The 24,111-nt window shown below is 35.3% G+C and overlaps 1 protein-coding gene across 2 annotated transcripts in view; it reads right to left on the reverse strand.

The window, feature by feature from the left end:
• LOC102801116 (gamma-2-syntrophin-like) overlaps positions 1–24,111 on the reverse strand; it is a 103,139-nt gene that overhangs the window by 20,213 nt on the left and 58,815 nt on the right. For both annotated transcript variants that reach the window (XM_085507802.1, XM_085507803.1), the window contains 2 exons: positions 1,530–1,655; positions 543–575 (listed from right to left, as the gene is read on the reverse strand). In XM_085507802.1, coding sequence (XP_085363928.1) covers positions 543–575; positions 1,530–1,655 — 159 coding nt within the window. The remainder of the gene's footprint in view (positions 1–542; positions 576–1,529; positions 1,656–24,111) is intronic.

Here is a 24,111-nt window from a genome sequence, read left to right on the forward strand (position 1 = left end):
TTGACTCCCAGCATTTCTGTTACTGATAGTGCCACCGACTTCAGTCTGACTACTATTCTATTGTCCTTTCATCGACAAATATATTTGTATTTGTATAAACTTTGTGGAAGTAATAACTTTATTGTTATCAAATCTGTTGAGATATAGTTTGTACTGCAAATAATACCTCAAAACAAATCCTGAGCTTCAAGAGGCAATATTTCAGGTCACATGGCTTATGCTTTACAATATGCAAAAATCAAGAAATGCATTGTTGTTCAAACAAAGATGAGCTGTATTTGCAGAAGTAAACATCCGGGCATTTTCATCAAATGACCACAGTCAGTGAAAACAGAAGCTGAAAACTCTTAAACAAGCATCCTGTTGCGAACACAATTGAAACATTTTTTTATGAGTCCTTATTTTTGTATTCAAGTACCGGGTACATCCTAAAACTGTTTGTCTCATACATATATTGGTACCAAAGCATCATGGGTCATTTTGCAGCCATTTTGAATTGCTACTTAAGAAGTGCTGTGTTAATACATCATACACTAACATACCTTTGTTAATTCTTCCTCATCTGGTAATGCAGCCTATAATGCAAAAATAAATATTCTAATAACATTTTTTTTGTCAGATTTTCTGTCATATCTGTGCTTGACCAACACAGTAGAAAAACTTTGCAAATTATTTGTTTTGTTGTGGACAAAGTCAGTTTTCTCTAATATCAATTATTTTGGGATTGACAATTAAAAACTCTGAGAGGAGGAATGGTGTGTTTTCCTTAATTTTGAGCTAGATTTGAGTTGCTATTATTTGATTATTTGATAGTTATTTTTCCTGAGGGATTTTTCTGTGCAGATCCTCCCCAAATCTACTACCCTGAGCTTCTAATGGCCAACCCCTTAACAAGTTTTTTGTTTTTTTATTCAGAGTCCCTGTTTGACCCCCTCCCTCCCCTACAACAAAAATGCACCCCATTCAGGATTTCATAAATTTCAAATGGTAGTTGTCCAATGAGTGAAAAAGGGTAATGGACCTTATATAATAATAATAATAAAAATATTTATTGCATCTTTAGAAATACATTTATTTCTATCAGTACAGTAGCAATAACAGTATAACAAAGTAAAATGTAATGTGTTAAATTTGTTACTAATACTAATAAGATTAATAATAATAAAACTATAAGACTAATAATAATAAAATTCAAAACTATCAACTATCTATCTTTTCTTGAAAAGCTTTGTAAATAAACTGTGAAACCTTTTTTATAATTTCACATTCATCTGCACTGAGCAATCGAATGAATGTATTGTGTGCATCATGTGATAGAAAATTAAATTCAGACATAAGTTGTTGGCGCAAGTTTCCATATTTTGGACAGATCATGAGAAAGTGGAATTCATCCTTAATCTCATTCATGTTGCACTGTTTGCACTTTTTTTCATTTATTGAATTGCTTCTATAGCCAATAAATTGTATTCTTCTGATAAAAATTCATGCCTTCATGAAGTTCACTGTAACATCAGAATTGCTCTACTTACATACTGTACTACTGGAACGCTTACAAATTCTTCTTTTTGTAAAATTAAAGCTTCTCTTGAAAGCTGCATTCGTACCGGCTCTGGTTCATGTTTACCATCACTTACAGAAAAGTAACCAGTCTTCACCTGGAAAAACAAATCAAATTTATCATGTCAATATAATATATAGAAAACTAGATTAAAGTTAAAACTACTAATTTTGATTGGCTGATTTGCATAATGACCGTGTCAATTTTGATTGGCTGAGTTGATTGGCAAGGTGACTAATTCAAGTTAATTTTGATTGGCTGATTTGCATGATGAACGTGTCAATTTTGATTGGCTGAGTTGATTGGCAAGGTGACTAATTCAAGTTAATTTTGATTGGCTGATTTGCATGATGACCGTGTCAAGTTTGATTGGCTGAGTTGATTGGCAAGGTGACTAATTCAAGTTAATTTTGATTGGCTGGACTGATTTGCATGATGAACGTGTCAATTTTGATTGGCTAAGTTGATTGGCAAGGTGACTAATTCAAGTTAATTTTGATTGGCTGGACTGATTTGCATGATGACCATGTCAATTTTGATTGGCTAAGTTGATTGGCAAGGTGACTAATTCAAGTTAATTTTGATTGGCTGGACTGATTTGCATGATGACCATGTCAATTTTGATTGGCTGAGTTGATTGGCAAGGTGACTAATTCAAGTAAATTTTGATTGGCTGGACTGATTTGCATGATGACCTAGTCAATTTTGATTGACTGAGTTGATTGGCAAGGTGACTAATTCAAGTTAATTTTGATTGGCTGGACCGATTTACATGATGACCTAGTCAATCTTGATTGGCTGAGTTGATTGGCAAGGTGACTAATTCAAGTTAATTTTGATTGGCTGGACCGATTTACATGATGACCTAGTCAATTTTGATTGGCTGAGTTGATTGGCAAGGTGACTAATTCAAGTTAATTTTGATTGGCTGGACTGATTGGCAAGGTGACCTAGTCAATTTTGATTGACTGAGTTGATTGGCAAGGTGACTAATTCAAGTTAATTTTGATTGGCTGGACCGATTTACATGATGACCTAGTCAATTTTGATTGACTGAGTTGATTGGCAAGGTGACTAATTCAAGTTATTTTTGATTGGCTGGACCGATTTACAAGATGACCTAGTCAATTTTGATTGGCTGAGTTGATTGGCAAGGTGACTAATTCAAGTTAATTTTGATTGGCTGGACTGATTTACATGATGACCTAGTCAATTTTGATTGGCTGAGTTGATTGGCAAGGTGACTAATTCAAGTTAATTTTGATTGGCTGGACTGATTTACATGATGACCTAGTCAATTTTGATTGGCTGAGTTGATTGGCAAGGTGACTAATTCAAGTCAATTTTGTTGTTGGGCTGATTGGGGTACATAATATATTTTAATTGTAGCAGTAATTGTAAAGAAACCAAACGATTTGTAATAATGAGGGATGAATATAATGAAGCAGACAAAGACAATTTTAATAGTTGTACAGTTACAGTTACAGAAACAAGCTACAAATTAATAAAAATCCAAATATTGCGATACATATTTCTTGTTTGTACCAAAGTACATGTAAAGAGAATAAATGTGTCTGGTTATAGTAATAGCATACCCCCATACAACAAAGTGATTGTCATTACAAGTGGCAGGTGGCTTTAATCACGACTCATTCAACTGTGAAATTGAAAATTTCATCTGCACACTTGCATGAAGAATGTTTGAATTCTTGGCTAGATTGCCCTCATTGAATGCAATACAATTTTGAAGCAATATTTTATGTATTTTTGAATAAATTCTTTTTGTACATGATATACATATTTTCTATTGGCTAAAGTACCCAATCAAAAGCAATTGGAGTAGTAGTTTTCAAGAAGAAGTCTAAAATAGCATTTTTACAACTCACTTTTACAATTCATTAAAAATAAAAAATTGAAGATATTTTTACAAAATGTTCAAATCTAATAGATGACCACTCAAGGAACATACTGTATGTACCAAGTATAGACTATACAGTTTTTAAGAACAGATCGTGGAAAAAAAAAGTTGACATGGGATGGCAATGGTCAACAATCATCTATATCAACAGCTTAGCTAGTCATCTTTGAAAGAGCTATAAAAGCTGATAAAACTTGCATGTAATTAGTATGCAAATTATCTAATTAATATGCATAATTTCAAAAGATTATTAGATAATGATCTGCACAAACAGTATGCATGAAGCTGTAATGATACAGAATAAAATCAGATCTTGTGTTCATGGTTTATAGCCATCTACCAAGTTTCATTCCAACCATTACGACACAAGATATTGGTGAAACAAGATTTGACACAGACAGACAGACGGACAGACATATGTTGGTATTTTCAATTAAATGTAAATTATAGAAAAATTTTGGCTAAAACAAAAATCACGACAAATGATGGATGCAGTACAGGCTTCACACCACAATTAGAAATTTAATTGCAAGTGATGCATAAAAGCAATTCCATTTATTTTCAGAATAACAGCTTGGATTTCAGCTTCATTCTGTAGATACCAGACTACAGTAATCTACATTGGTAGTTTTAGATTTGTGTACAGTTTGTGTAGAATGTTCAGTTTTAAGGAGATATTTTATTACACTAGTTTTTTGCTAGTATGTATTACCAGCATCTCCTACCTTTGAAAATTTTCCAAATTTTTAAAAAAATATGAAAAAAGTATTTTTCATTCATTATAAGACACACAATGAAGTGGGACATGTCTGTTAAAATTGTAAAACAAGCAGCCTATCGGCTGAGATAGCTCCGCTGTTAGAAATGCACATTTCAATTAAAGAACTGAAGACATCATCAGAAAATGAACAATATGTATAGTATCAAAGCAATCGGACTTACAGTTTTTAACAAGAAGTCGAAAATATCACTTTTTACCAAAAATGACCAAAATATTCACGAAAATTAGAGAATTGAAGATATCATCACGAAATGAACAAATCTGAGAAAGGTCTACATGTAGTATCTATATATGTAATATCAAAGCAATTGAACTTTTGGTTTTTAACAAGAAGTCGAAAATATCACTTTTTACCAAATATGACAAAAATATTCACCAAAATTATAGAATCCAAGATATCATCACGAAATGAACAAATCTGAGAAAGGTCTACATGTAGTATCTAAATATGTAATATCAAAGCAATTGAACTATTGGTTTTTAACAAGAAGTTGAAAATATCACTTTTTACCAAAAATGATAAAAATATTCACCAAAATTAGAGAATTAAAGATATCATTACAAAATGAACAATTCTGAGAGAGGTCTACATGTAGTACCTATATATGTAATATCAAAGCAATTGCACTTGCGGTTTTTAACAAGAAGTCAAAAATATCACTTTTTACCAAAAATGACAAAAATATTCACCAAAATTAGAGAATTAAAGATATCATTACAAAATGAACAAATCTGAGAGAGGTCCACATGTAGTACCTATATATGTAATATCAAAGCAATTGCACTTGCGGTTTTTAACAAGAAGTCGAAAATATCACTTTTTACCAAAAATGACAAAAATATTCACCAAAATTAGAATTGAAGATATCAACATGAAATGAACAAACCTAAGAGAGGTCTACCCAAGGTACATATACACCAAGTATCAAAGTATTCAGGCTTGTAGTTTTCAAGAAGAAGTCGAAAAAGTAAAACATTGACACGAACGACGACGGACAATCACTCACATGATAAGCTCCGCTTGACAAAGTCGACAGCGGAGCTAAAAACTGAGGCACACAGAGTCACAAACAACCATTTGTAAAATCGTCCTTTTTCATCATGAGCACACTCAGCAATCATGGAACAAGACTCGAGAACTTACATATTATAGGTACAAAAATCTATAAATAGACAAAAAGTAAAATTCACTACATACAGTCATTCCTCACGTTGTACATTTTCACCTATATTATTTTTATGGAAAAGCATTTTCTTTTGACATCCCCCACACCAAGCAAGATATTTATCAAGAGTGGCAAGTTGAGTTGCAACAGATATAGAAATGAACAATAAATAGGAAATTATCGGCTTTATTTCCCCTCAGGGAATTTCAATCAATCCAATGTCATTTCAAAATTCCCTAAGGGGAAGTTAGGAAAAACCACATGTTAATAAACTTTGTTCATTAAAGAGGGAAGGTCATATTTCTGGAGACCATATATTCATGTAATTTTTTTTATCACAAAAATAACTAATCTTACCTATAATATTTACAAGTCTGCACCAACCAACAAAACACACAGGATACTGGTCAGTATTTATTTCAATTCTAAAATGAGTTAAATTTAAATTTGTTCATTCACAAAAATTTTTTTTTTATGTAAATATTAATTTCAACACACATCATCAAATTCTCATTAATTTTCTTTGAACAGTTGAAAATTATTGGGGAAAAAATTGTAAATGATGAAAAAACAAGCAGCCTATCGGCTGAGATAGCTCCGCTGTTAGCAATGCACATTTCAATTAAAGAACAGAAGATATCATTAGAAAATGAACAATATGTATAGTATTAAAGCAGTGGGACTTGCTGTTTTCAACAAGAAGTAAAAAATATCACTTCACCAAAAATTACAAAAATATTCACTAAAATTAGAGAATTGAAGATATCATCACAAAATGAACAAATACGAGAGAAGTCCACATGTAGTACCTACATATGTAATATCAAAGCAATTGGATTTGCGGTTTTTAACAAGAAGTCGAAATGTCACTTTTTACCAAAAATATTCACCAAAATTAGAGAATTGAAGATATCATTACAAAATGAACAAATCTGAGAGAAGTCCACATGTAGTACCTATATATGTAATATCAAAGCAATTGGACTTGCGGTTTTTAACAAGAAGTCGAAAATGTCACTTTATACCAAAAATTACAAAAATATTCACCAAAATTAGAGAATTAAAGATATCATTACAAAATGAACAAATCTGAGAGAAGTCCACATGTAGTACCTATATATGTAATATCAAAGCAATTGGAATTGCGGTTTTTAACAAGAAGTCGAAAATATCACTTTTTACCAACAAAATTACAAAAGTACATGTATTCACCAAAATTAGAGAATTGAAGATATCAACATGAAATGAACAAACCTAAGAGAGGTCTACCGAAGGTACATATACACCAAGTATCAAAGCATTCAGGCTTGTAGTTTTCAAGAAGAAGTCGAAAAAGTAAAACATTGACACGGACGACGACGGACAATCACTCATATGATAAGCTCCGCTCGACAAAGTCAACAGCGGAGCTAAAAAAGGACAAGGTCACCAGAGTTCAACTATGTTTTAGCTATAGTCATTTCAATAATGCTATATTTTTTTCAATTTTATGTTCTTTAATCTTTGTAGTGAATGATTAGCATTTACTTTATAAATAGTTGTACTGAGGAATCATTCTTAGAGCTAACTTAGATACAGTATCTATTATTACATGTATGTTTTCACAAAAACCTAAGAGTACAAATCATTAGAAAAAATGCCAGACTACCTACTCAGTATTTTTTATCAGGTCGTTATTTGGCATTAGTAAATCAGGTGGGGAAAGAAAAAATCATTTTTAAGTGCTGCTCAATCATTGTCCAGGTAACAACTGAATAAATTCAAGTGATATTCATTAAATATTTATTTTTAGGTTTATTAGCTTTAGGCCTTTTTGATGAAAGATACACAGTGTTACGACAAACGACAAACGTAACGATTGAATGGACAAATATAAGCATTCTCAGCATAACAACTACCAACATGGCTATCAGGTGGCTTTGACTTTCGCTTTGACTTTTCTTGAAAACTTACAAAGCAAGTATTGTTGTCAATTTAAACATATTCTTTATCGTATTCACCCATGTTAATTATATGGGATATATTTAAACAAATTGCACAATTTTGCTAAGTCAGCCTAAAGCTACCCAAGTCAGCCTAAAGCTACCCAAAGTCAGCTGAAAGCTAGCTAAGTCAGTCTAAAGCTAGCTAAGTCAGCCTAAAGCTAGCTACGTCAGCCTAAAGCTAGCTAAGTCAGCCTAAAGCTAGCTAATTCAGCCTAAAGCTAGCCAAGTCAGCCTAAACCTACATGTAGCTAATTCAGCCTAAAGCTAGCTAAGTCAGCCTAAAGCTAGCTAATTCAGCCTAAAGCTACCCAAGTCAGCCTAAACCTAGCTAATTCAGCCTAAAGCTAGCCAAGTCAGCCTAAAGCTAGCTATAAAGTCAGCCTAAAGCTAGCTAAGTCGGCCTAAAGCCAAGTCAGCCTAAAGCTACCCAAGTCAGCCTAAAGCTACCCAAGTCAGCCTAAAGCTACCCAAGTCAGCCTAAAGCTACCCAAGTCAGCCTAAAGCTAGCCAAGTCAGCCTAAAGCTAGCCAAGTCAGCCTAAAGCTAGCCAAGTCAGCCTAAAGCTAGCCAAGTCAGCCTAAAGCTAGCCAACTCAGTCTAAAGCTAGCCAAGTCAGTCTAAAGCTAGCCAAGTCAGCCTAAAGCTACCCAAGTCAGCCTAAAGCTAGCCAAGTCAGCCTAAAGCTACCCAAGTCAGCCTAAAGCTAGCTGAATGTTAAGTTATGTCTGGACTTTATGTGTATGTATCTGCATTTTCAAATATCAACAAACCAAGACACACATGTTCTGAAGTCATGAAAGGTAACACAAGAACCAAACAAATTATTTATAAGATAAACTAGAAATGAACACAGGAGAACTGTCACACAACTATACTTAAACTTTAAATAAATATATCTGATCTGAGGGAATATATAACTGTAGTAGAATTCACAATATTTCAATTTTTATTTATAATGTGTATTTAATAATTGTTCTTACATCCTACTTTATTTTATTGTGAGACAAAAGTACTATAATGACACAGGTGTGAAATGTACATACCTGTGCTTAAAAAAACACTCAGACTAACAGACCGACAACACTGAACTCACATAAGAAGGATGGCAAGCAGGCAGGCAGGCAGACAGACAGACTAGTTTTCAAACAAAATAATTTGAATATATCACGGCCCAGCATTTAGCAAGAGAACTGCCCTAATAACCGCTAGAGCAGTGACTGTGAAATCTACATGGAATTACCGTATAATCAGTATAATAGATATGATGAATGTTCTGCTTTCCTTCACAAATAAAAAGGAAGATTCATTTCCAGCCTCATGCAGCTAACATTTTGTGATGTCACTGACAAATTGTGTATAGCAAAGAGACCTTTGGGGCGTCAATCATCTCAGAATCAAAAAATAAATATTATTACAACAGTTAAATTGTCACATGAATGTATTATAACTGCACGGTGTTCACAATTATTGTTAAAAATAATAAATAGCTACATGCCATTTTTGCGAATTCCATGAATTAAAATAACTGTTATAAACGGTATATTAATTTATCGGACTTCTAATAAAATCTTTAAATTTAAATAAAATTCTTATTACACACAGTGCATTGTGGGTGAGAAGAGCTTCCCATTGTAGAACTATTAAATATTCACATGTTTTTAATTTTGCAATTTCAAAAAAATTAATACTTGAACATTTTTTGTTGCATTTGTTCATCATGTCTATGTATCACATCTGTGCATCACGCCTGTGTATGCCAACTGTGTATCCATCTGGGCATCACTTATGTGCATCAACTCTGTGCATAACGCCTGTGTATGCCAACTGTGTATCCATCTGGGCATCACTTATGTGCATCAACTCTGTGCATAACGCCTGTGTATGCCAACTGTGTATCCGTCTGGGCATCACTTATGTGCATCAACTCTGTGCATAACGCCTGTGTATGCCAACTGTGTATCCGTCTGGGCATCACTTATGTGCATCAACTCTGTGCATAACGCCTGTGTATGCCAACTGTGTATTCGTCTGGGCATCACTTATGTGCATCAACTCTGTGCATAACGCCTGTGTATGCCAACTGTGTATCCGTCTGGGCATCACTTATGTGCATCAACTCTGTGCATAACGCCTGTGTATGCCAACTGTGTATCCGTCTGGGCATCACTTATGTGCACCAACTCTGTGCATAACGCCTGTGTATGCCAACTGTGTATCCGTCTGGGCATCACTTATGTGCATCAACTCTGTGCATAACGCCTGTGTATGCCAACTGTGTATCCATCTGGGCATCACTTATGTGCATCAACTCTGTGCATAACGCCTGTGTATGCCAACTGTGTATTCGTCTGGGCATCACTTATGTGCATCAACTCTGTGCATAACGCCTGTGTATGCCATCTGTGTATCCGTCTGGGCATCACTTATGTGCATCAACTCTGTGCATAACGCCTGTGTATGCCATCTGTGTATCCGTCTGGGCATCACTTATGTGCACCAACTCTGTGCATAACGCCTGTGTATGCCAACTGTGTATCCGTCTGGGCATCACTTATGTGCATCAACTCTGTGCATAACGCCTGTGTATGCCAACTGTGTATCCGTCTGGGCATCACTTATGTGCATCAACTCTGTGCATAACGCCTGTATATGCCAACTGTGTATCCGTCTGGGCATCACTTATGTGCATCAACTCTGTGCATAACGCCTGTGTATGCCAACTGTGTATCCATCTGGACATCACTTATGTGCATCAACTCTGTGCATAACGCCTGTGTATGCCAACTGTGTATCCGTCTGGGCATCACTTATGTGCATCAACTCTGTGCATAACGCCTGTGTATGCCAACTGTGTATCCGTCTGGGCATCACTTATGTGCATCAACTCTGTGCATAACGCCTGTGTATGCCAACTGTGTATCCGTCTGGGCATCACTTATGTGCACCAACTCTGTGCATAACGCCTGTGTATGCCAACTGTGTATCCGTCTGGGCATCACTTATGTGCATCAACTCTGTGCATAACGCCTGTGTATGCCAACTGTGTATCCGTCTGGGCATCACTTATGTGCATCAACTCTGTGCATAACGCCTGTGTATGCCAACTGTGTATCCGTCTGGGCATCACTTATGTGCATCAACTCTGTGCATAACGCCTGTGTATGCCAACTGTGTATCCGTCTGGGCATCACTTATGTGCATCAACTCTGTGCATAACGCCTGTGTATGCCAACTGTGTATCCATCTGGGCATCACTTATGTGCATCAACTCTGTGCATAACGCCTGTGTATGCCAACTGTGTATCCGTCTGGGCATCACTTATGTGCACCAACTCTGTGCATAACGCCTGTGTATGCCAACTGTGTATCCGTCTGGGCATCACTTATGTGCATCAACTCTGTGCATAACGCCTGTGTATGCCAACTGTGTATCCATCTGGGCATCACTTATGTGCATCAACTCTGTGCATAACGCCTGTGTATGCCAACTGTGTATTCGTCTGGGCATCACTTATGTGCATCAACTCTGTGCATAACGCCTGTGTATGCCATCTGTGTATCCGTCTGGGCATCACTTATGTGCATCAACTCTGTGCATAACGCCTGTGTATGCCAACTGTGTATCCGTCTGGGCATCACTTATGTGCATCAACTCTGTGCATAACGCCTGTGTATGCCAACTGTGTATCCGTCTGGGCATCACTTATGTGCATCAACTCTGTGCATAACGCCTGTGTATGCCAACTGTGTATTCGTCTGGGCATCACTTATGTGCATCAACTCTGTGCATAACGCCTGTGTATGCCAACTGTGTATCCGTATGGGCATCACTTATGTGCACCAACTCTGTGCATAACGCCTGTGTATGCCAACTGTGTATCCGTCTGGGCATCACTTATGTGCACCAACTCTGTGCATAACGCCTGTGTATGCCAACTGTGTATCCGTCTGGGCATCACTTATGTGCATCAACTCTGTGCATAACGCCTGTGTATGCCATCTGTGTATCCGTCTGGGCATCACTTATGTGCACCAACTCTGTGCATAACGCCTGTGTATGCCAACTGTGTATCCGTCTGGGCATCACTTATGTGCATCAACTCTGTGCATAACGCCTGTGTATGCCAACTGTGTATCCGTCTGGGCATCACTTATGTGCATCAACTCTGTGCATAACGCCTGTATATGCCAACTGTGTATCCGTCTGGGCATCACTTATGTGCATCAACTCTGTGCATAACGCCTGTGTATGCCAACTGTGTATCCATCTGGACATCACTTATGTGCATCAACTCTGTGCATAACGCCTGTGTATGCCAACTGTGTATCCGTCTGGGCATCACTTATGTGCATCAACTCTGTGCATAACGCCTGTGTATGCCAACTGTGTATCCGTCTGGGCATCACTTATGTGCATCAACTCTGTGCATAACGCCTGTGTATGCCAACTGTGTATCCGTCTGGGCATCACTTATGTGCACCAACTCTGTGCATAACGCCTGTGTATGCCAACTGTGTATCCGTCTGGGCATCACTTATGTGCATCAACTCTGTGCATAACGCCTGTGTATGCCAACTGTGTATCCGTCTGGGCATCACTTATGTGCATCAACTCTGTGCATAACGCCTGTGTATGCCAACTGTGTATCCGTCTGGGCATCACTTATGTGCATCAACTCTGTGCATAACGCCTGTGTATGCCAACTGTGTATCCGTCTGGGCATCACTTATGTGCATCAACTCTGTGCATAACGCCTGTGTATGCCAACTGTGTATCCATCTGGGCATCACTTATGTGCATCAACTCTGTGCATAACGCCTGTGTATGCCAACTGTGTATCCGTCTGGGCATCACTTATGTGCATCAACTCTGTGCATAACGCCTGTGTATGCCAACTGTGTATCCGTCTGGACATCACTTATGTGCACCAACTCTGTGCATAACGCCTGTGTATGCCAACTGTGTATTTGTCTGGGCATCACTTATGTGCATCAACTCTGTGCATAACGCCTGTGTATCCGTCTGGGCATCACTTATGTGCATCAACTCTGTGCATAACGCCTGTGTATGCAACTGTGTATCCGTCTGGGCATCACTTATGTGCATCAACTCTGTGCATAACGCCTGTGTATGCCAACTGTGTATCCGTCTGGGCATCACTTATGTGCATCAACTCTGTGCATAACGCCTGTGTATGCCAACTGTGTATCCGTCTGGGCATCACTTATGTGCATCAACTCTGTGCATAACGCCTGTGTATGCCAGCTGTGTATCCGTCTGGGCATCACTTATGTGCATCAACTCTGTGCATAACGCCTGTGTATGCCAACTGTGTATCCGTCTGGGCATCACTTATGTGCATCAACTCTGTGCATAACGCCTGTGTATGCCAACCGTGTGTCCGTCTGGGCATCACTTATGTGCATCAACTCTGTGCATAACGCCTGTGATGTCATGCATGCTCTTGATCAGTTAGCACTATAAACAGCAAATATAAATGAATAAATGACCATTACTGTTACTGTTATACCGGTACATAACAAATCACTAAAAAGTAACAGTGAAGTATTAAACACAGTTTTGGTTGATATTGCTGTTATTGTCTGTGCACGCTGTCCGCATTTGATTATCTTTTCTTTGTGTGGTGTACCATGTTTTTTTTTTTAAGTAAGATCTTGTAATTGTATTGTAAGAATGGTTTGATCCAACAAGATAAAAATAGATAACATAAATCTGTTAACCAAGTAGGTATAACAATATTGTGGTTTCATTGTGTAAAAATGTATGCCAATCACAGAAAATGTAACAAATGGAAAATAAATTATGTAATTTAATACTTTCAGTAAAGAAGCCAAGCTACACAACAATTGCATGATGGTGAACCTAACATCAACATGCTTCAGTAATTCACTGGCGTTATTTATTAAAACCATACAGATAACAGAAACCTATGCATACTAAATGGGTTCCTGCAGTGAAGAAACTCCATGCAGCTACTCAAGGATACTGCGAAGACAGGAACAAACCAAACAATTTAAAACTCTCTCTGACTGAACTCTAATTTCACAACAATAATAGCTGCAAGCCTAGCCAGAGGATAGTATGTTTTTTTTTCATGGTAGACGAAGCAGCTGACCGAGGTTGTCGAACCTACAATCTCCCCAAATGCTGAGTGAACACAATATGGTTGTTAGTGACCATTAAAACTTATTCCCAGATTTTTTGACGTTTACCATATGGCTTAATTTTATGTTGTTGCTCATATAATCTATAAAAAATGAATGTCCATTGAACAACTTTGTGCACAAAAAAAAACCCAAACCCCCCTGAAAATGGTGATATTTGAGCTATTCACTATCAGTCCTATACATGTATGGTAACAATATTTTAGTCATAATTCAAAATTGCATGTGCGTGCATATGATTAAAAAAACCATATCGGTAATTGAATGTATAAAATGAGTACTTATGGTTGTCCCAATTTCTGACAAAATGTGTTTATTTTTATGCTCCTTTTTCATATGTAAAATGTCACCCATAAAGTAGGAGTTTAGTGTTTGGATCCTTGTCATTCATAGTTTGAATGCAGGAAATATTGATTCAGATGTCTTTGTTCTAAATCATTAAAACATCATAATTCTTTGACATTTTGAATTAAATTATTCAAATTTCTGATTATTCTAAAAATCAATTCAGATTTATGATAAGTTGCCTTTTATCTCAGAGCATATACTTTTAACCAATAAAACACCATAATTATTCGGGACAAAATTTTGATATTGATATTTTCCATTGCCTAAAAAATAATTTTTTTGTGTAAAATCTGGAAAAAAATAAACTACCGGTATTATTCTTTTTTTTTTCATGTAAGTTATCACGAAAAAAGGTTGACATGATTTGCAACAAAGTTTGCTTGAACACAATCGGTTAAAGAAGGGAGCCAAACAATTAGAAATAAAAATACAGTATATTTGTGGAAAGTGTAAAACGCAGCAACTCCCCAAGATGCAAATAACGCTACATAGCAGTGTCCTGTAACTGTTGACAAATGCATCAAATCAAACTCAGAATCCGACTTGAAAGTCAGTTTGGCACATCATTTTAAATAGAAACAACTATTGAATTAAATATCCTGAGATTGCTATCATCTAGCACAAGATAAATAAAATTAATATTTAATTCAGTTCAGATTCAATAAATGATATGATATCATGCAATGAATCACTAAATGATTGTGTTTTGATGAAATAAGCCTGTTGCCATGGTAATACATCAATATTCTCATCACCTGCAATGATACTGAAGTTGATTAAAAAAAATCCTATCAAGTCTTAGCGATCTCATTGGTATCCACAACTTTCTTCATTTAATTGTAAATCTTACACGACAGTCTTTTTACTCAAAAGTCGCAGATTTACAGATTTCCTAAGGGTCTATGCAATTTTCCTCACTGCAATTGCATTTCAAACTTATTACATGCTTTACAATTTAAAACTAGGAATAAAGAATTGCCTCCAGTATTTTCACAGCTTTTATTCACAGATTTGATTTCTTATATTGGATGAACATCACGACGCTGGCAAATATTCATTATAGAAGATAGTCAGATAAAAGCTTAGGTGCAAACATGTGACACTGGCTGAGCAGATAACCAGAACAATGATGAAAAGTGGGTTGCTTAGTTGAAGAGCACAATTACATCAAGCTATCATCAGGAAGCATTTAAATAAGTTACAAAGAGAAAGCATCATGTTAAATACTACGTGTCTATAATTAAAAAATAAATTGTTTGCCCAGGTATATACAAAATTATGCTGCACAATGAAGACAACTACCATTGACCTATAAATGCAACATTGTGGACATTTGATAACCATTATATCAAAACATGTATTGTTGTACATAGGGTTTGTGCACTCCATAACCCAATGCCAATAGATACATGTACATCAGCTCTCTCTTTTTCAGGTAAGTGGATCGCTCATGAGTAAAAAAAAAAAAAAAAAAAAACTTTTCTTATTTCACATGTACAAAATTATTTCTGAACACATTAAAATGACTCCATGATTTGCCTCATTGCTTTTAGGATATTTATTTTTCACTCTCCAGCCATTTTCGAAAGGCGTCAGCATGAAAAGAACTGTTTAAATTATAAAATTACTTTGAAATTTTGAACTGATCAATTTTTGGAGTAAAAATCTGTGACTTATTATAAAAACATCAGGTAACGCACTGTGGAAAAGATTTATTTATGAATATGTAAAATACATTTTATTTGTTATCATGAATATCAAAAATTATGTCAATTATTTTTACTGTAACCGAGCATTCTTGTCCATCGGCTTTTATATGTTAGTTACAAAATGTTTTAATAAAACATTCATGTAATCCCATAGGTCACTTATATAGCAAATACGATAATTCCCATTCCAATTTAAAAAATCAAAGAAAGCTTAGAAAGAATAATTAATTCGTCTTATTATCACAGACCATCAATGTACCAAGTTTCATTGAAATGTAATGATTAGTACTTGAACTATCAGCGGAAAAGCCAAAAATTTACTAATTATGCAAATTAGGTAATTAGTATGAATGGCTATTAACCCAAAACTTGTCAGGTCTGTGCATTGTCCTATGTCCTAAGTTTCATTGAAATGTGATGATTAGCACGAAAATTTAATAATGATTATGCAAATTAGGTAATTAGTATGCACAGATTTTTACCCAGAACTAATAAGGTCTGCATATCGTCCAAGAGCTTCAATGCACCAAGTTTCATAAAAATCTAATCAGTGGTTCTTTCGATATGAATGGAACAGTCATGGAACAGCTAAAAATTAGCTAATTATCATGCAAATTAGGTAATTAATATGCATGGATTTAACCAAAAACCTAATCAAATCTGTGCATCAGCCCAGAGCACAGGAGTCAAAAACACAACCAATGTGTGAATGAGAAATACATGACAGAGCAGTTGATTTACTTTACATGCCACAAACTTAATCCAAATATTGGTATTTGAAAAAACTATAAAATAACTTAATTTAGGTTTAACTGGGAATGTTACAGATTGCTTAATTGTTTAGACATTCAGTACATGCAGGAACTATATGGAATCATTGCGTATTATCGATAGTTGCTAATATGATATTATCATTTCATATTGTGAATTATAATTGTTGTTCTTACACAATGCTTTATAAAACACGCTTTGAGTGCCAAGTCAAATTTGATCACCTTTCAAATAATAAACCCACATCATGATAAAATTATTAACATGCATAAAGAATTTACTGCCATACCAATCAGGATCAGTCAGAACATATACATCATAATCAGGTTCTTACAAAAATAGCACACTATGCTACAACTTACATAGCAGGCTTGGTTAAAAACATGACTGCATACATATACTGTAAAACTAATTTTCATTAATTGAGCATATTCACTGTGTTTTAATTTCAAAAATTAACATATTTATTTAATTTAGTTGATTTCAAGCTGTAAACAAAGATAAAATCCTAGCGACGACAAAATCTTATGGGTTTCAGATGCACTTGATCATTGGAGATACGGCAATTTGAAATAATGTTCTTCTGGTTGACTACATTGTATGTCCTTACATTAAGTGCAATCATTACCGTGAAAGAATTAATCATTAAGAACACCTAGAATACAAAATCAACAAGTCATCAAAATCAAAATATATCCTTATACCAATGTAGTTTTATGAAATACATATTTTGGGTGACATCTTGTTAGAATACCATCAATGCTTCATTTAATAAATTAACTGAAGCAAAAAGTAGAAAATCTGAGTGGTCATCCATAACTTATTCTCTAGGCATATGGTTGCTAGGTTACGGCATGTAGTGTACCCTGCAATAAAACAACATTACAAGTAGACAGAGGTCTCATATGGCAACAATCCTTAGGATCGGATGTGTCGCTATGGTAACAGCTAAACGCTAGTTGATTTTACATAACCACATTTCCTCTTCAGTGTTTAATTCTCACTCCGTTTATATCTGAAGAATTTTCAGCTTTTCTTTTCAACGTTTATGCAAATGGCAGTGTGTAGAGCTTTCATACTGCATGTCTTATACTAACTCATTGAAATATGGACTACCAGACTGAGTATATTTGTTTCAAAGTGATTTAGTTTTAAGTAATAAAGCTAATATAGGCACAATAACATACAGCTGGTCATTTCACAAGATCAGTTTAGACGACAGAAATAGAAGTGGAGTGGTATACATAGCAGTTGTTATATTTTGTAGATATACTAATAGAGATACTATACACAAAGACTGTACAAAGTCTTGTTGACCTGTATGTAGCAGAAGTTGTCACTAATTACTGTCTTGTTGCATACTTTGCGGATTGTCATAATAACCATATATGATACCTAGGACTGGGTAAGGTGGTGGAGTTTATTGCATTGAAGCTCAAAACATGCTTACCATTTTGGAAATATTGTGTTTTCATTTCCTGATATAATAGAATGCATATGTCTCGCGTTGCAATATTATAAAATTATACTATGCTGTAATGCGTTGCTACAGATGTATAACAACAAGCAGCCTTTCACTGTTAGCAATGCACATTTCAATTAGAGAATCGAAAATATCATTACAAAATGACAAATCTGGAATCGGTTCACATGTGGTACCGCAATCGGACATGTGGTTTTCAACAAGAAGTTGAAAACATCATTTTTTACCAAAAATGACAGAAATATTCACCAAATTTAGAAAATTAAAGATATCATGAAATGAACAAATCTAAGTGAGGTCTACGCAAGGTACATATACACCAAGTATCAAAAGTATAAAAGTTGACGCTGATGATGGACAATCACTCATATGATAAGCTCCGATCGACGCTAGCGGAGATAATAAAAATACAATAACTAAAGAATGTTAATTAGTGCATACAGCCCATAGTGTGTAAACGAGAATGATGCAACTATGTTATTAAAATTGTCCTTGAATCCCAGTAATACCAAAAAATAAATGTAAACTCACCCATGTAGAAAAACAGGTCATCTGTACATAGACATTGGGGTAAATTTATGCATTTAATTATCTAAGTATAATCTGACATGGTCACTGTGAGTTGCAGCATTCTCGTCAATGGATTCACTTCAATGCATGTCGGCTGTAACTCACACTGACCATGCCACACTATGTTGTTACTGTTGATTTAAACCATATTATATATTTACAAACTCCTGATGATAAAGAACCAAATATATCTCCAAAGGTGTACACTTGAATCAAAATGAATTGTAAGGACAGATTGCTATATGCTGCCAACTATGCAAAAAACATGTCACCTGCTCAAGACAAACTTGACTACTTTTCATATGCATTCAAACTCCCTGTGTATTTAGGGATCACTATGAGCTTGGTAAACAACTTTGATATGACCTTCAAACTTGATAAAGCCAAAATGGTGTTTTTTTGTCCAAAAACTCAAAATCTTTGTATCATAGCTTTAATGAATATGACATCATAAAATCTATATTGTGAAAGTATAGCTTTAATGAATATGACATCAGGGCAACCTTGTGACAGTAGTTTTATTAGAATATAAAATCAAAATTAAGAAAACAGCTTTATTTAATGACATCATAAATATTAACCAAACATACTGGTAGGTGCTGTGCCACATTAGGTCCTAGAAGTCTAATAAAGATCTAAATTCATTAACAGATACTAAATAATTTTAATGTATAATAATTAAGCACTAGCTAATTTAAACTATATGACTTTGACGACATTTATTACTGAATTAGGTTAAATTTTACTATCAGCAACCAAATCGAAGAAATATATAAAAAAAAAAATATCACCAATAAAATGGTGATTATTGAATAATGTGAAACACTAATTTAAAATTTTATAAGTTGCATTTTCACAAATCCAAGTTCTTGGCTAAGGTCAATAAAACTAAATATTGCCCTGACTACATTAGTTAGGGTAGGTTCCAATGAAAGTTATGACTAACATATGGTCATACCACAGGACTATAAAATTTGATCATAAAGTTGAGATACCATCAATAAACATAAATTTTATTGTAACATCAAAATTAAATCATAAACCGTGATTTTAATCTTATTTTACTATCCATGCAGTATTTCATTTTCATTTAATCTTTTATTAATAGAACCTAATTTTTCTGCTAAAATTTAGTTTTTTGATATTTTTTTCATAACTTATTAAAACAATTATTTTTATTAGGAATTAGTAACAGTGACAAATGCTATTTAAATGATAAAGAACATTGTAGGTGGTGGTCAACTGAAAATAAAATATCGTTTAAGTTCTTACATGCCTTAACAGACTTTAGTAAATATATAGGCAACATATACTGTAAAATCTGTATTAGAAACCGCGGCTTCTATTAAAATGGTACAATGCAACAGAGGGAATGCGGCTTCTATTAGAGCATCTACACATATGAGAAATGATGAATTTTTGGTTCTCAATTGTTCAAAAAGAATGGGTGCGACTTCTATTAGGGATGCGGCTTCTAATACAGATTTTACGGTACAAGTACATTTTTGAACAAGTGAGTTTAAAAGATAACGTCAAGCCCTGCTGATATTATAAATATGAGCTATCACTATTTTTGTTATAAGTTTACTTATTTCTTTATCTGACACAAATCCCTTCATGGATTGGGAAAATAAAGGCATGGATTAAATAACGACTAAGCAAATATTTGTAAAGCTTGATCAATCTATAAAGTAGGTTGACCACATTAAATGTTATAATGTGTATACAACTTTTTAGAATACTGGCCTTCTAATCTCCTTTCCAGATAAATTAAATCTAAATCAATCTCTTTTAAAATTTCATCAGGACAATTCCCAGTGTTAAAAGGTGATGACATTTGAACACATCTATTCACCCCAAAAAAACATTGATAGCTCTTGGAGGTACTTATTTACTCATGTGTGGAAGGACGCACTAAACAGTCAAGTGGCTTGCCCATGAGTATAATGCTGAATCGCGGGCGTGACTTAACCTCCTGATCTCTTATTGTGAAGTCAGTCTTCCCACCATAGAATAACTTGTTGAACACCAAAGGCAACTTCGTTCACTTTTTACAAAATAAAACCAACATTTTTTTTCATATTGTTCATTTGCTCTAAAATTATCAATTTTTTTTTTAGAAAAATGCAAAAATAAATGCAAAATGTTGTACTAAAATTATAGCGAGGAAAAGATGGCACACAAAGGGTCCAGCCATACATGTACTTATAATGAAAGGCATAGTACAGATGTTTCACTTGGGTCGAGGGAATCAAGGTACCTTTCACTGGGTTTTTTGGGAGTCACAGCAACTTTCACTGGGGCCTAGGGAGTCAAGGCACCTTTCACTGGGTTTTTTGGGAGTCACAGCAACTTTCACTGGGGCCTAGGGAGTCAAGGCACCTTTCACTGGTTTTTTTGGGAGTCACAGCAACTTTCACTGGGGCCTAGGGAGTCAAGGCACCTTTCACTGGGTTTTTTGGGAGTCACAGCAACTTTCACTGGGGCCTAGGGAGTCAAGGCACCTTTCACTGGGTTTTTTGGGAGTCACAGCAACTTTCACTGGGGCCTAGGGAGTCAAGGCACCTTTCACTGGTTTTTTTGGGAGTCACAGCAACTTTCACTGGGGCCTAGGGAGTCAAGGTACCTTTCACTGGTTTTTTTGGGAGTCACAGCAACTTTCACTGGGGCCTAGGGAGTCAAGGCACCTTTCACTGTTTTTTTTGGGAGTCACAGCAACTTTCACTGGGGCCTAGGGAGTCAAGGCACCTTTCACTGGGTTTTTTGGGAGTCACAGCAACTTTCACTGGGGCCTAGGGAGTCAAGGCACCTTTCACTGGGTTTTTTGGGAGTCACAGCAACTTTCACTGGGGCCTAGCATGGAACTATAAACCCCAGGAAGAACAACCACTTCGTTTCCTTTGAACTATGATAGTTGCCGCGATGTCGAATGTTTATTTTGACTGTTTATTTCGTCGCATTAAAAGTAAGCCGATTTACGCAAATGAACGTTTATCTCCGACTATCGGTACTTTTCGGAGTCAATCGGGCGACTTCGAGAGATCACGTGATCGAGTTGTTTCGGTTATAGCATAAAAAAACAATGGCGCCAAGACAAAAACACTGATAAATGAGCGACATTCAACGGGGAAAAAAAACACATTGCCACTTATGGCGATCGAAGGGAAACACGGAATAAGTCGGGATATCTCGACAACAAACAGCATACCAAACCCCATGTTTCGCAAACTTTCGCAACCTTATTTTTTTGAGGGTTGAAAAAAACAAGAAGTAATCTAAAAACGACATTGAAAATTATGAAAACTCGCTAAAACTCCGACCCGTTGCATGATTTCCGATACACTGAAGGTCACCCTGCAGACCGACTTGTTTGCGCATGCGTAGTGAACGAAATATTTTACTGCGCAGATATGAAATTTTTTTTCAAGTTTTCCGTTTCCAGCAAAGCGGTTGATACGGGCGTATCGGCGGCAACTAACATGGAGTATGACTAATGTTGTGGAAACAAAAGCGAAAGCACTGTAAGATAAACTAAGACAAAGGTTTTTTTAATCCTCTTAGTTTCGTTGTTCTTCCTGGGGTTTATAGTTCCATGGGCCTAGGGAGTCAAGGCACCTTTCACTGGGTTTTTTGGGAGTCACAGCAACTTTCACTGGGGCCTAGGGAGTCAAGGCACCTTTCACTGGGGCCTAGGGAGTCAAGGCACCTTTCACTGGGTTCTTTCAATATTTACAAATCCACATCTGTATCTGAAAGCTATGATCTGAATATTCATGTGTTCATATCTGTGTTTGGAAGCTATTATTTAAATTGGCAATCTTACACCCCTAAAATTGTAAAGCAGCTAAAATACTGTATGTGTTTTAATCTATAAATGTGCAAGGTCAAAATAACAGCTACATAACAACTGAGCAAATAAGTTTTTGTCACATTTGACCAAAAAAAATGGCATAATTTTTTTTTTCATATTATTTCAAAAATATTAAGATTTGTTGAGAATGGATAACTAGGTACAAAATTTGATAGAAAAGACTATACAGTGTTCAAAGACCAAAGCATTGCACTAGACAAGAACAACATCAGATTTCAGATCCATGTGAGTGAATTTGCTTGCAGCAGTAGACTCAATTTGAGTGGCAATAACAGTAATGGCAAATTAAGTCAGTTAGGGGTTGGCCATTAGAAACTCTGGTAGATCTACAGCATAAAATACAATTTTCCTTCATTGAGTATTATTTAGCTATTTTTACACATTGTGTTTTTGCTTTTCTCAATCAAATGTAACCCAGAAAGTGGAGTATATTTTTTTTCTGTAATTTTCCAAGTACAATTTTTTTTTTTTTGAACCCCCCACTTCTCTAATGATCAACCCCTTCATATAAATTAACAACCAACTGCAGATTTGAATATGTCTGACATTCTCCTCTTTTTTTAAAGATGAAAAGCAAGATTATCCAAATTATTTTTATGGAGAGACATTACAAAAGCAAAAATAACATATTCTGTACAAAAATCAACAAATTCTATCCAAGATACCCCATTTAAAAAAGAAAAGATGGATGCCAGTCAGCCATCTTTGATCCTATATGTATGTGCCAAATATGAATGAAAATGGTCCAAAATCAAGAAGGTCACCAGTAAGCCATTTTTGATCCAATTTTAAAATAAATTGTCATGGACATGTAATATACAATGCATAATGTATGTAACCAAATTTGAACAAATCTGATGAATCATGCTTAAGATACCACATTTTCAATAAAAAAAATTTTGTTCGAACAGGGACTAATAAACCTGAGTGTTGACAAACTGTCATCAAACTGAGGGCTACTGATGTACAAAACAAGTGCATAATTTAACGTAAACTAACATTTTGAAAATGCTACTGGCAATTTTTTGTAAACACAAAGACAGCTGAAACTGAACCGAAAAATAGGTCAATTTGACTGTCGCTCAAATGTTTTTGCATTTTCATTTGGGAGTAGGACAGTGTATAACACTATTATATAGCACAGATTTTCACTGAAGCCTCATCAGGTCTGAATATCATCACAAAGCATCATCAAAATCTATTGAAAGGTTCTTGAGATGAACTAAACTGCAAAGACTCCCATTGTATGTTGAAAATATATAAAAAAACTTGATGACCAAACATCACAATAATTCAGCTAATAGATTTTCAGATGTAGATTTTAAGGGATTTTCACTAAAACCTTGAAGTTATCAAGTTTAGCATTATTTGTAAACAGCTGTATACTCAGTTGTATTGAGTTATATTAGCGGTTCTTTAGTAGTGAACAGCCACATATACCGGTACATGCATCTCAAAACTAGGTGAAGGAAAAAAATAATTTTGCACAGTATTTCTATCCTTTGAAAGTTTTTATTGGTCCTACCCCACTGTTCCTCAAAACAGTTGATAATGATAATTATTGTTACCTCAATTTTCTAAATCACAGCCATGGTAGTTTATATGGTTGTTGCTATGGCAATTGCAATTTTGGTTAACTTGTTACAAACCATAGAAAAGTAATTGATCTGGTAGATTTTAAGAAGATGCTGAAAATAGCAAAAATGACAAAAATATTTGCTAATAATTAAGAATAGAGGTTATCATCACAAAATGTATAAATCTG

Source organism: Saccoglossus kowalevskii, chromosome 14 (genome assembly GCF_978046115.1).
Source record: "Saccoglossus kowalevskii chromosome 14, keSacKowa6.1, whole genome shotgun sequence".
In the NCBI taxonomy this organism is placed as follows: domain Eukaryota; kingdom Metazoa; phylum Hemichordata; class Enteropneusta; family Harrimaniidae; genus Saccoglossus; species Saccoglossus kowalevskii.